The 15,110-nt window shown below is 43.2% G+C and overlaps 1 protein-coding gene across 3 annotated transcripts in view; it reads right to left on the reverse strand.

Moving 5' to 3' along the window:
- Positions 1–317: 317 nt before the first annotated feature.
- Positions 318–15,110, reverse strand: part of RNF145 (ring finger protein 145) — a 51,268-nt gene continuing 36,475 nt past the window's right edge. For all 3 annotated transcript variants that reach the window (XM_063349564.1, XM_063349563.1, XM_063349565.1), the window contains 6 exons: positions 11,730–11,905; positions 7,725–7,865; positions 6,183–6,365; positions 4,175–4,322; positions 3,118–3,474; positions 318–1,974 (listed from right to left, as the gene is read on the reverse strand). In XM_063349564.1, the coding sequence (XP_063205634.1) occupies positions 1,531–1,974; positions 3,118–3,474; positions 4,175–4,322; positions 6,183–6,365; positions 7,725–7,865; positions 11,730–11,905 (1,449 nt within the window). In that variant the 3' untranslated portion in view covers positions 318–1,530. The remainder of the gene's footprint in view (positions 1,975–3,117; positions 3,475–4,174; positions 4,323–6,182; positions 6,366–7,724; positions 7,866–11,729; positions 11,906–15,110) is intronic.

Raw genomic sequence — 15,110 nt, forward strand, 5'->3', positions numbered from 1 at the left:
GTGGTGCAACTCATAATGCCATCCTGCCAGGTGAGACAGGAATAGCTTTGGGTTTTGCTTGGGGCTCCGCAGCAGCCTCCGGGAGCAAACGTGCCTCCGTGCCCTGCCGTTGTCCTGGCCGTACTGGCGAAGATGGGGTGGCAGGGACCGGAGGAGGCCAGGAGGTACCACCAGGACACACAGCACTGAAATGGGAATGGGAGAGGGCATCAGAAGTTCCACTGATCTCCAAGGGGAACAGAGAGCTACCGCTGCAGAAGAGCCTCTCAATCCATACGTAATTCATGGAATTTCGGGACAAGAATCACATAACCAGGTGTAAAAATCTTCAAATGTAATTTATTAAGACATTCAGCTATGTCTGTCAGTCTACATCCAAATTTACTACTAAAAATAAAATAGTATCACATTTCACATTAGGAATACCAACTTTGAAAAACACTTGAGTCAAGCCTATCGTATAAATAAGTGACTAGTTTCTCTTCATATCAAAATTCACATAAAAAAATTGCCTGCCCCCTACTCCCACCTATTTCCCCACCCCAGTCCCTAGTTCTACTTGAAGCCATGATGCATGTAAAAATTTAAGTATGGACATGTCCTTGTCAAAGAAAAAAAGGTGCAAACCTATTAACAGCTTTAGAAGTGGCATTTGCGGAGTCTGATCATACACGATAATGTACTCATTCCCAAAGTGCAAATATCGCCAGAGTTTAATACTGTTTTAATTCAGCTGCAAGAATTAAACATTACACAGCACAGTACTGCAAGGCCTCTATCTGTGCCCTAAAACTCATCCCACTTTCCTCCTGCACACGACAGCAGAGGTCAAAGTGTTCACTAGAGCTTTAGTTTACTTCATGCAGCCCAGACTGTGCCCATTACTAGCAAAAGTTTCATATACATCAAAATATTGAAGACTCCGTCATAAGAGTCAAGAGTCACTATAGATTACATGAATTCAAATGCAATTGCCCCACCAAGAACACCCAAAGCATACACATGACATATTAAGAGTGCTTCCATCTTCCAGTACAATCACTGCTGTTGGATCTTTGATTTTTTGCTTACGTGCCATAAAAACTATTGTCAGTGACCAAAGCCGCACCTCAGCCAGAGACGAGCGAGTCGCGGCATTTAACGCCTCTCAGGTCCCCATGGACATGGCTTGTATGCGATACCCTCTTCCTGACCGAAACAAAAGCTAGCGCTCCGTCCGTCTGTCTACAACCTCTCGCAGACCTCTCGTTCCTCTTATCCCTCACCTACGTCTTGAAAACACTCTTTCACTGCAGTTTATTTCCAGACATCCTTCCTATGCCCGCAGTTCAGAGAGCTTCTGGAGTCATTTCTACTACATCTCACTGGAGTTACCACTACCAAGCGGCCCACAGAAATCAGCATGGGAGATTACATTTTGACCAGCATTAATAGCTAAACTTCTTTCACAGCTGTGGAAGGATAGGTTTTTCTTCTGAGTCAAACTTGGATCTCTGAAATGTGTTTGTTCCCACGTCATCCTTTGTCACCTTAGACCTGGACGCAAACCCTCGGGTCTTGAGCAGGGCACCCCTCCAGGGCTGCGATTAGTTCTGCAGCACAAGCTGCTCCCTGGGTGGCCTCACAGCGGCTTGTGTCACTGTCCGTGCCCTGAGACCCCTCTGCCCCAGCAGCAGCCTCCAGGCTGTCCTGTCCTTCAGCAACCCGTCCATCGCTCTTGCTGGGGCTGCCTTTCGTATTTGGCCCATTGTCACGTTCAGCACCCGGGGGCTCAGCTGCATCTCCAGGTCTGGTGTTTTGCTCTGCACCAGGATTTGGCTGTTGAACTGGCTCTGGTCCCTGTCCCGGTAGCTGCAAAGGGCTCTTAAGTTGGCAGTGGCACAGAGGGCAGGTTTCTTGCACATACAGCCATTTCTTAAGACAACCCGCATGAAAGAAATGGCTACATGGTGTGATTACAGCAGTTTTCATATCCTGAAAGACAAACACAAAAAAAAAAGAAAGATCGTATATTATTTGCAATGCAATTCCTCTCCTCTCACCCCACACATGTCATGAGTTCAACAGAGGCAGTCCGCAGGCAAGTAAGAGAACATTCCTTCCTTCCTACCGACAAGCCTCCACATCCACACACACACACAATTCAAACGCAGGGCAGGTCCGGCTGTTTATATTACAGGGATTAGAAATTAGGCAAAAAGCTTTGTTTATAAGGTATTACTACGCTTCAATAAAAGCTTGTGTAGGACGAGAGCCACAGGATTAGTTGGCTTAAGAAACAACTGTGCAAGTCAAAATGAGCAGACTTACAGGTACCGCACGTAACAGCAAACCAGCAATGAAGCAACACCCTAACTCTGTCAGCTGAGACCCACATATTGCCAGGCCAGTGTTTTAAACATTGTCGTTCAAGCCGGCACTGGTCCTTTTACTCTATGAGGAATTTGTATCAAGTTTGGAGTCAATCCAAGTGCATTCCAACTGCACACTACTAACCTTAGCGTGGTTCTTTCACTTTCATACACAACTACAGTTTCTATCCAAGAGAAAGAGACTTTGCGGCTGCAGGCGTGATAAAGATACTACTTTCAGTATTAATTTTTAAGTTCCTTACATCTGCTGGCTTGCATTAGAAAGACCCTTAACCTTTTCACAATGAGGTTTCTGTTTATAAAACTGACATTGTGCATGAAATGATGTCTGTAGAGACCGAGCTGCTTCTATGAAATAACAACAAATCAGCTACTGAGTACACACTGTCTTTCAGTAACCAAATCTTCCACTAATGAAGAAAGAGCACATTTAGTGTTACTATCAAGAACAGCTCAACCCACACACAAGAGGTTTCAAAGCTGAAGTTTTGTTTGTTGGTAACTGGAGAAAAAAGAACGAAAGTTTAAACACATCCAAACTATCTCTTTCTTCATAAAAACTCTCAGTGACTGCACTCCCAATCAATTTACACAAAGCAGAAAACTGAGTAATTCCAGTAACTTATTCAGCACAACATTACTCGTTAAAAGTAATTCAACTAACTTATTTTACCGGTTGCAGACTGAACTTGACAATCTAGAGGTATTTAAATTCAAGTCACTCTTCTGACACTTCCATTCTTACCTGGTAGCAGATGGCACAGATGTCATTGTGTTGCTCCAACTGCTCTTTTGTGGCAACGGGCAGTGATTTGATCTTATTCACAGCATCTCTACGAAGAAGGAAACTTTTCCACCCCAGTTGGGCCCGTAACCACACATTGTAATAGGAGTGAATGAAGATGATCACAGAACCCATGACAGTCCATTCCCCAAAGATCGTTTCTGAGACACCATATGCCACCACACAGAGAGCGACGAGGAATTCCAGCAGCCGGTACGTGCCGTTTACATAATAAATCACATCATCCATATTTTCTACTGGCTCTTTCCTGAACTCCTCCACCATAAACAAAACGTAAATGAAGAGCGTCCCAAGCACCTGTAACACAGCGCAAGACCATGAGCTCAGCATTCAGTTCCGAACCGGAGCTTAAGTCATTCAGCGTCGTCCATAGAGCTCTGCACACACAACGCTCTCCAATCAGACGGAGGGCACGCAAGCCCCAAAGCAGTAAAATTGTTGCTGAACTTCTAGACAAGTGAAAGTCACTCTTCCGTGCAAAGGACTTAAGCTTGTTCCCCAGTACTTCCCCTTCTGTACTCTCCTGAGTCCAGAACGTACCCCAGTTGATTAAACAAAAGTGCTGGGGATCACGAGGGCAGATTTTATAAATTTAATAATAAAAAAGAGCAAGTTATAACAAATAGACATAGTACAAACCATTTCCTGTATTTACACTACTTGTTTTGAACATTAAATTACTTTCAAAGAGCCATAGCTAAGTAACAATACATAAATGAGTGTTCTGGAAAAAACCCTTTTTACTGCGATAGTGAAGTCCTCAAAAGCCTTCTGGCTTTACAATTTGAAATAGACTTTCACTCATCTATGTTCTCAACCCGCTCCCAGGAGCTCCTTAGCCTCAGATACCGGATAAAGAAAGAGATTTTATATCATATCTTGTACTTCTGCCCTTCTATCATCCCTGTTCTTTTCTCATCATGTACTTCTCCCCCTGGAGTAACAGGATCACAGTTAATGCCAGGCTTCCCAGTTACTACAAGGCTAACATTCTTACCTGAAGAGAGGTTAGAATACTGCTGGAGATAATGATCAACAGCCAGAAATCCATGTGGAAAAACTGACAAATCATGTAGGCCATGTACGCAGGGAACACAAGTAAGAACAAACAGAGACTGACTGCTCGGAAGTGCTTCCACAGACTCCTGCAAACAACACAATAGGTTTTTATTTTTTAAGTCAGATTTGAGTGTCAGAGTAAGAATAGGCTGACTGCTGGATGTAGGCACGTTAGATGTTTGCTCAAGGCTTTAACTTGTTGAAAGGAGTTTCTGTTTTACTTGGGCACAGTCTCATTCCCAGCATTCGCGCCTACAACACACACAGTAGGAAAAGTTCCCTCTCATTTGACCTTCACTGCTTTCAATACAAAGACAAAGATTATAGGTAAAAATTCACCTACTGTAATTGTCATAATGGGTCAAGTCAGTGATTAGACAAATCAAGCACCTGAGATACTAAATGTTTCAGATGAAAGTCCATTAAAATAAAGACAATTATTAAATACGCATGGAACTGTTTGTACACTTTCCTATACAAACAGAATTCTCCCCAATTATATACTTATTATAACTCTTCTGTGTCTTTTTGCTAACACGCATGGGGCAAAGGTATTTCCTTTCCTCGCCAGATTTAACCCTGCTGCCTTTAGAAGTACATTCCCCGATTCAGAGATCATAAAAGAAGAAACGTAACGGGACTTGAACATTCACCTCTGCCAATCCTTACTCTGCTCCTATCATTTACTTCTTCCTCATCTCCTCCCCAACCTAAGCACACCATTGATCTTTTCACATCCTAATGTTCCTCAGGTTGTTTAACCTCATTTAGCTCTGGAAATGAAGGTACAGAAAAAGTGAAAGTACTGGGGGGACAGGACGGCAGCAGGAACTGGCCAATTTAATACAGTCTGAAGAAACATCAGAACGCTACTGTGAGGTCTGCAATTCTGTGTCTGTGGGTGAAGGAGAAAGGGACAGCTGAAGTGGAATTTATCCTGATCCTAGCGGATTTAAAACTACCCAAGAGATTTGGCAGAAGAGAGTTAAAACTCGCTGTCACCACAGACTGCTTGGTTAAGCTGGGCAGATGCTCATATGCTGCCTCTACTCCCTTTCCCTGCGTTACTATATTTGAACTTAACATTGCTGCAGGCAGAACACACTGGCTACAAGTAGCCTCTAAGCTAAACAAACTCTCTACACATAAATAAACCTTCTCTTTTATTTCCTCACAGGTTACAGAAAGGGAAAAGACACAAGCAATTAACAAAGATATAAACAGATGAATACAAGAAGACCAGATATCAATACAGCTCTTCAAAACCCAACTGAACAGCAATCCCACATGATCAGAACATCTGGTACACTAATGCAAGCCTTCCACCTCTTATTTTCTGCCAGTAAACCCTATCATTTTGGGATCACAGCCTCACAAAAAAAATAGGTTTTACAATATCTAACACAAGGTCACTCCTAGAAACTTCCCAGTCTCAGTAGCTGTCTGAGACCGCTGCATCAGAAGGAAAACCTACCCAAGTGCAGAGGAGGTTACGCAAAACCAATCTGCAAATCCACACAATGGAGTGTGGCTGGGGAGAGCACAGGCACCGGAGTCCTGGACTTGGTTAACTGAGCCCAGTGCACTGACACCCTTGTTAGGGAGAAAAATCCACTGAACGGTGTCATACTCAGAGTGGGCAGCCAGCGCCTGCAGAACAGCATGGTCTCGCACAGGCTGGATGGACTCAGTCCCGAGCAGGTGACCAAAGCCACCCCTGTTTGCCAGCACACGGCATGGTGAAAAGCATTCCTGTGTGCCCTGAGGGAGGAGGATAGAGAAGGGGAAAAACTAGAGAATTTAGACAAGAAAAGAAAACTGCATACAGAAAAGACACAGGGTAACTTTACAAGCTACTAAAAATCCAAATCAGTCCATCAATTACTCATTTACCACCTCCTAAAAGAGCATTGAGTAACTTTCAGTTTAGGAAACCAGTCTCTTACTTGTCCCTTGAGGCTCCCAAAGCCAGGACAATGGGATCAGCAATTTCCAGCATGGACTGAAGAATGGATGCCACCACAATGAAAAGAATAATACTGAGCAGGAACGCCCGATGCACAACTTGGAGCTCAATCAAACCTGTCTGCACAGCCAGGATCAGGAGTGTGACTCCTTCAGTCATTCCCCTGCAGATCAACACAGTCAAAAGAACAAACAATCACATCTTTTTCTGTGTCGTTGTTGGTTCAAAAATACATCTAGAAACACCAGGAAACAAGCTGTCTGTTTCTGCCACAACCCTTCAAATGTCACTGGTTTTAGCTTTTATTGATGTCCGTGCTAAGGCTTTAACTGTAGAGGAATGTTTTCAAAAATGCTGAAGTGTTGGGGATTAGCAACTAGCAGATTTAAGAGCCCTGCTCCCGACCAGCAGCGTGTGGGCTGCATCCAGCCCAGGAGACACCACCCAGTGACAGAGTCCCCTCCCAGCACAAAGCATTTCAAGGACCCAGGCTGTGTCTTAAGAGGAGGAACCCACCAGCCTCAGTGCTGCCTACACAAGCCCGAAGCAGCCCTGCTACGTCTACACCCGGGCACCACTCAGCCTTCTTCCTAGATCCCCATGAAGGCCCTCTTCACCTGTTGTACTTCCCCACCACCACCCTCCCGTCTGTCCTCTGGCCCTGGGGAAATATCCGTGACTCAACACCCCCCTGGCGCCCAGTTTAGACAAATTCAGCCATTTTTCAATTTATTCTCTCTGTACCTATACCAAATACAGCTGTCCACTTCTTTTTGGCTCAGAACCTTAGGCTGAATTTAGTATCTCTGAGGACCACAATTTAGCACCAGTATCTGACTCGGGTAAAGTACAGACCACCCAGAACCGCATGCTTCACCACAAGATGCTTTTAGGTAGACTACTCCTGGGCAACCCCGATTTATACCGGTTTTGCTTCCACATCTTGGAATCCAAAATATTAAAACATTCTTTTGCATATAGCCTGAACTTTCTACAGAGCTAAGGGCTGAATAACTGATAGTGTCACGCCCAGGATCCCCATTTCATATTAGACAAGTTGGGACAAGCATTAGCAAAAGGCAGCTTCTATATTTTGGTTATTTCCCATAGTAACTTACAGACAATCCATACAATGCTGTGTTTTAAGCCTCAAAGTTAGTAAAGTTTCACACATGACTACAGGGTAAGTGAGGAAATGGAAATGTGTTTATATTATCCAAGCATGTGAAAATTTTCCAGTGACTCATGTATGTGAAAGCACTTACACAATCAAACTGTGCAATTATAAATCCCAAGTAACAGCCCTGAATTTGTTACAGAAATGAACCATCTCCCAAGAAGTCTGGGACAAGCTGCTTTTTCACCTCAAATCCCTCCAAAGTACACACAGACTGGCATACAAAAAGCCTGTCAAGGATAACTAAGAGTTCATAAGCTAAAAAATTGTAACACAACATATATTTCTATATAAATCCCTTTTTGCCTGCTTCTTTTTAGACTCCAGGCACAATGAGGCACTTACCTGTTCATAGCAGGGTCATTCATGAATGCTCGGTAACCCTGCAAGTAAAACTTGCAGAGAGTCAGAACTCCCAAAGCAACAAAAGAGACTGTGAAGACCAAGCCCAGCAGCGAGTACGGAGTGCTACAGCATTCGGCAATACTGGGAGGAGAGAGTGGAAAAGAAAAAAAAAAAACAAAACACAACAAAAACCAGAAAAGGTCCATCAATTAAAAGCAACATTATGAGCTCTCCCCTCATCCTGTTAACAGTGCAAGCTGGTTTTAAAGCAAAATTGGATTGGTTTGATGAAAATATCAAAAGCCCTACGCTGCCATGAAGTCCTCCTATGAAAAGAAAAATTCTGTCAGTTCTTCCCAAGACACAGCTTCACCTCGGCTCCCTTGCTAACGCTGCCGTCAGGCTGGAGCTAGGGCTGGGCCATGGCACCTTCCAGTCCCTCGCCAGCGCTGTGCCACACGGTGGCACTCTCCTGCTTGCGTAGGGTTTCCGCAACCAAAAGTCAGTTTGACAGCCACAAGGCACCCAGGTTACTTGCTGGAATTTCAGGGGGCTACCAGAAACACAGAGTTAAAGCAGACGGATGCAGGAAGGCTGTCTCCACTCAGATCCACAATAGAGCAAACAAACATCAATCTGATAAATGCTGCTGGGAGACCGGGGACTGCTGGTAGCATTCACATCAGGTTCAGGTAGATAACAACCCACCCGTCCTTCAAACGGCTGAGCCAGAAGCAGCAGAACAAAACAGAAGAATATTCTCCCTCAGCAGGCATCTCCCTCTCTTTTGCTACAGCAGTGAAGTCCCAAAGGCTGAGACGCCAGAATACGTTTGTTGATGCCAAGAATAGCTCTGCTTTATTTCAGCTCCCTCACCTTGGGGCCGCTCTTCTGCTGATCCTGGCACTGCAATATTTGGAGCAGCCTAAGCCCCGCAGCGTACTTGGGGTTCTGAAAGAGGACGCCGGCAGAACCAGGGCAGCGCAGTGCAGCGCACTGTATGCCCCAACACTTGGCGAAGAGCCAGCTGTCAGCCAGGGATTACACACCTGGAAATCCTCACATACGTAATCCAGGGTAATATACTGACACCCCCAGTAGTTTAAAAAAAAAAAATTAAAAAAGGGGAAAAAAAAAATATTCATTGTTCACCAGGATACTAGTCTTGTGAGAGAAGTTATGGTGATCAAAACCACGTCATGCCAATTAACCGACTAAAGAGCAAACTAGTCCAGCGCTCCAACAAGACAAAAGAGTTTTGAGGAAACATATGCTTCAAAAATAAACAAAGCTTGTCCAAGGAGACATTTACTTTGTCTCTTTTAATGACTACTTTTAACAGGAAATCTCCTTTGAAAGCAATTCACAGCAGAAAATGTTGATGTGTTTACATATGCTATTTGCAGTGCTTCTGGTAAGCCTTCAAATTCCACCTGTTTACAAAGCCAAGCAGGGCTGAAAAAGCTTTACATCTCCCTGCCAGTCAAGGCACTGAGAAACATCATATTTAAAGCAGCTACTTCTGTAGGATATCTGAGGAACTCTTTAAGTTCTGCTTCAAAATACTTTAACAGAAATCAAGAATCCTGGCTTTTCTGCCTGATGCCCAATCCTTTTTTTGTCAGAGTAATTTTAGAACCCTTCTTAAACTTATTTCCAGATGATCTACTATACGAGGGTCTCAGAGGAGCTTAAGAGCTCAGAGAGACGCCTGGGGAGCTTTCACTGTTATGTTTATGTGTCAAGCACAAGTTTATAAATTGTCCCAAAGAGCTGAACTCTGCAAAGTTTCTCAAAAATCACTGCAGTCACACACCCATGGAAAAGATTTTGAAAGGAACAACAAGGACAATGGAAGGTACAGAACAGCTTTTAAGCAGCAAGCAAGAACTTTCCAGTCTGGGAAGTACAGACCTAGGCTACTCTCAATTTTAAAGAAGAACAGAACTGTTTGTTCTCGCCCTCCCCCAGTACATGAATTGAGGGGCATGGAATGAAACTATATGGATTCAAATGATCAAAATGGATTTTTTTCCCATCATACAGACCAAGCTCAGCTGTGAAACCCCTTGCCTCAGGACCTTTCAAATGACACAAGTGTACACAAGTTCAAGGGCAGAAAGCACAAACTGACGGAATAGAAGTCTTTTGAGGGTTACTGAATACATAGGAACATGAAGTTGGATGCAGGACTGGAGGAAGATCAGGAAGCGTTCTGTTTGTCAGTTAATGGGTGGGTGTCTTTCCAGGTACCCACTTGCAGGCAGTGCTGGCGACAGGATCAGGATCCTAGGCTAGATCAGTACCTGGTCTGACCCAGCACAGCCACTCTGACGTTCTTACAAAGATCAGACACCGCTATTCTGCACACCCCAGTTGTGCTCACCTGAATTCCAGTTGCACTATTTTAGGCATTTAAAGGGCACGGATGCAGAATTCACTCACTTTCATGGAACAGTGCATTTTTCCTTCCATTTTATTAAATAGCCAGCACTACATTATTAACCAGCCTGACAAGGTATTTCACCTCCCTCCTAAGGGGTAAGGGGCTGTTAGGGGTAATACCTGAGTTTGTGTTTGTAAGATGAATAAGTGGTTATAATTTTTCTACTGTGACGGACCTGAGAACACTGAGAACATTTGCATAGTTTTTCCTGTATTTTTCCGATTGCAGGGAGAACTTCACAGAGACCAACAGGCATTCATTCACTCAAAGATCAAGCCAATGCAAGTCTGCAAAGCGAGTTCCCTGTTTTGCCATGAATAGAAGTCTCACAATTTGGGGTAGGAACCAATTCAACTTATTTACAAGGAAAAGGATTGCTCCCCCCCACCTCTGCTAACTGCTAAATGCAGTATTCTATTGTAGCAAACCTACAATTGCAGCAGAGATGAACAGAAGGAAAAACTTCAGACACCAATGGTTTAGTTAACGAACAGGTAACATAGTCAGTGCTTCTACATAACGCAGTGTGACACTGTAAGCAATTTTAATACTACATGCAATAAAATCCCCAGAATTTCTCCTTAATGATAATGAATTTTGACAGCTTACACTATGGCACCATAGATAAATATACACACACAGAGGCAAGAAAAAGCTAAGGAATTGGAAAGTCTGATTGGAAAACTGTAGTGATGAGCAACTAACTCAAACAAGTTGCATTAGCAGAACTAATGATGTGTGGTCTCTAAAGAATATATCTTATGTTACCTGTATGTTTAGACAGCTATTACCTCTTTTCTCCCCATCCCACTATTACGCTATCTGATTTGCCTAACCCACCTTCTGCAACTCACCCAGCTCCTCTCTGCCCCACGCTCCCGCTCCCTTTTGTACGCTGTAATTTCTAGTTAAACAGCAGCCAACAATGGCACATAGGTTCCAGCCAGAAGAATCCCTCAAATGCTGCCTTTCTCACTAACAGCACTAGCACAGGCTTCTCTCCTTTATCTTACAACCAGTTTTTACAAAGCTTTTAGGAATTTGGCATCTTTAAGATCTTTACACCTCGGCCAAAACAACCACAAAGTTACTTTGGGAGTTGGGTACTTCGGCTGCTTGGATGAACTCAAGAACGTGTCCCATACCAGAATGATGAAACAAGACATACAGGGCTCAGAAAGCAGCACAATCATGAATTCAGATCCCAGTTGGACTGAAGTTCATCTGAAATCTCAGACTTACAATCAATTTGCATACTGAAAACAACTTCTGGACCAAAGCTCTAATTACAACTCTTCCCTCATCAAAAGCATATTTTGCTTTCTTTGGGAACTCTCCCACAGTTCTACTAACGCTGTCTGTTCTGAATGGGATCCATGTCTCTGAAGGACAAGTTTAACAGGGTTTACACACTTGGTTTCTGCAATAAGGACAAATATTTGTTGGGTATCCAAATGCAATAAAATCAATCTACACATATAGTCTTTAAGAGAGCAGAAACATTCATTTCAGAAGATAGTCAACACAGAAAACTAACTATTTGCAGACTAGTTAATTACCTTGTCAAGAAGAGGAAGAGGAGCCTCTCTCTTGAGGCAGGCTGGTCCCGTGTACTGAAATAGGAATAGATCTGAAGAGCAAATAAGACAAGCCAAAACACCATGAAAAGAACTGGGACGACCAGCTGGTTCCACAGAGACATCCCCAACGCCAGGAGACCATACACCTCCACCACCTGCGACAGACAGAAAAATGCAGTTTGTTATTGGTTCACCGCACCTGTGATGTGATAACAAAACGATAGACAATAACACAGCCACAAGGGAACTAAGCACAATTCACATGGCATTAGCCATTCCCAAGGAAAAGAAGAGGTCCATCAAACTACAGTTTGACAAAGGGAGAGGCCAGGTTCAGCAGTGACACGTTACCACTGTCTGTCTTGAAGGAGGGAGAAGTACCCGACCGTGCAAACAATCAGACCAGCTGAATGCCCCTTCCTACGAATGACTGGCTCGAAGCTGCCGACAGCAGCCCGGTCACAGCCAGAGAGGGCGCGGACACGTGCCTCCAGCTCATGCACAACCCTCTCCGACCTTTTTGCCCAGCTTAAGTCACAGCAATGGTGTCTTCTCTGTAGCTACTGCCAAGCCACTGCACACAATAGATACTGAAATACGAGCCACATCACTTCAGCAAAATAAATCTGCTTTGCTGACCTGTTTTTAAGGGAAAAATTAATACCTCAGACATTTTATGTTTAAGTATCTCAAAAAAGAACACGTGTCAGACTTCTGACTGCTCCTAATTCACCAAGTGTTCTGAAACTCATGCTTAAGAGTTATTTCATAAAACTCTGAAGGTCAAATTATTTCTTTTGTATTGCAAAGACTACGTTACAATGCAGTCATTTCCAAGCAGCTGGAACTTCATAGAGCTGGACTTCATACAAAAGGTCAAAAGGAAATCATTCCTAACAACTATTTCCTCATCATCTGCTTCCCACAATGGCATACAATCCATAATGCTAGCAAATTTTAGCAAATGCTAAAAAAGCTGCCTGTTTAGTCTTTGATGACAAGCATGCTGGTATGTTACGTCCACGGGACCTGCTGCAGTATGTGCTGTGGCTGATGGACAAGCAATACACCGCTGGCAGGCACACAGTGCCAAGCTCCCCCTTTTGGCTTCGCACACAGAGCTGTGAAGGAAGCGCATCTGCCCTCGGGAGACTCCCGTGGTGGCCTCTCCCTTGGCCTGGGACCAAGGCAAGCAATCCCGCGCAGCTCCTGGCAGAGCACTCCACCACATCGGAAGAGGGTCATGCTATGCTTATAATGTAGATTCATAACCCTGAGGTATTTCTGGCATCTTCTGCTGCAAGCAGACGGCCAAGGTTCTGGACCTGCTTTTAAATGACATCATTAGCCACAGTCTGAAACACACACACACAGAAGCAGCTCTTAGGGCTGTCTCTCCTATGGTGCTGCATTTGGGAAATGCTCGCAGTGTTTAGCATCCCAAGGATTTTTTGCCACTGATATCAAAACAGCCCGTCTAAAATAATAGTAAACTCACAAACACCAGGATGAAGGCTTCACTGACAACTAACTACTACACGAAGCTATAGCAATGGAAATAGAAATAGGAAAATATTCAAGACAAAGCAGCAATATCCGTCTCTGGAATAAGCACACTGAGCTTGATTTGGAGCGGAGTTGCAGCCCGTTAGTTATATGAACACACTACGAGTCAATTTTTTTTCTGTTCTGTTTCCGGAACATAGGCAAAGAGCAGCAAGCTCTTTAAAAACAAAAATCCCTGTTTCCCATATTGTCAATACAATGCAAAAACCATTCACACATAACTTTTCATTCCAACCCGCTCTCTACTGCATTTAGAAAAGCAGCACACAACACTACTACAAATCCACTGCCACATTATAGAGTTTCTACCATTTTCCCTGTATTCCCAAGGAAGAGACTTTCTGCCTTCTGCATAAAACGTAAGGAGAAAGAATATGATCAGCGCCCAAAGGCCACGTACAAGGAATACTTCTACCTCCTGATTATAACACTGTAATACAGCCTGGCATGCAAAGATTTGAAATACTGAAGAAGGTGAAGAGACAAGCAGTCCCACAGATGAGGAGATTTGTGTAGCGTCTGTGTTTAGAACACAACTCTGACCAAAAAAAAAGAAGAAAAAAAACAACAACAACAAACCACCAAACCTCACAAAAAAATCCAGCAAGAAACAACTATTTCCCTGCTCAGCTTGGAATGTATTTGCAATTGAAACATTTGTAAGATGTTGAGGTGTTTTAAACATAAGAGCCTAATAAAAAAAAAAATATATATACATGACTCTCAAATCTGTATCCAATTTGAATTTGACTTCAGGAACACTCTGCATGTGTTCACGCACATGGAAAATGGAAGTGTTGGTTTCAAACTGTTATAAGTCTTAGAGCTGTACAAAGAGGTGCATCCGTTTTGCCTCAAATGTTACCACTCTACGTAAACTGTTAGTATGATTTTCCTGCTCTCCCTGGAAAACAAGGATATTGAAGTTTTGCCAGGTAGCTCCCAAATTAGTTTTTAATCAGCAAATCTACAAGCCCATTACAGACAAGATCAGACCATGCTAGGTGCTGCACAAGCACAGAAGGATAATCCTGCTACAAAGACCAATTACATACAAAACAAATAACGAGATGGTACCCATCAACATGACAGGCTGAGACCTTGGCACACCAGACACCTACTGCTGCCAAGTTTTTGTTTGTGTATGACAGATATGACAGCAAAGAAGAGCTTTAAAGAGGGCTTTGAAGGAGCTTAACCAAGTTAGTTTTCAGATTGCTCCTGCACTGAAGAGCAGAAGGCAGAAAACCAACGCCTTGGTTTGAAAAAAATCCAGCAAGTGGCAAGAGCTGAAAGAGCAGGTCAGTCAGAAGCCAAGTGCACATCAATCTTTTTATATTGAAATATACAGATGGATGCATATATACATATAGTTTATTTTTATACAAATAATGTGAGGTGTGATGTTTCTGTGCCACTAAAAAATGTGTCTTTTCAACCAAATATGTATCTGATGTCGAAGCGTTAACAAAATGGAAACCTGTCAGATCAGTCTTCTCTGTTTCCACTCTGTTGTTAGAGGTCTCAGCAATGCTGCTGCTCTAAAGAAAATACTACAGACCTTTCAAATCACCGCCTGCGAGTTACAAGTCACCAACTCTAAGTTACAAATCACTGACTGTAGGTTAGTGATTATTACAGTCAAAATCAGCTTTAGTGTTACTCCCAATTTAACACTACTAAATTATAAATATTTTTCATACAGAAAGCATTTCTTGAAATGAACAGCTGCTACAATTCACATATGGGGATTACCTTGCTCACTTCATGAGGCTGTAAATAAATGCCGTTCTG

This window comes from Chroicocephalus ridibundus, chromosome 11 (assembly GCF_963924245.1).
Source record: "Chroicocephalus ridibundus chromosome 11, bChrRid1.1, whole genome shotgun sequence".
In the NCBI taxonomy this organism is placed as follows: domain Eukaryota; kingdom Metazoa; phylum Chordata; class Aves; order Charadriiformes; family Laridae; genus Chroicocephalus; species Chroicocephalus ridibundus.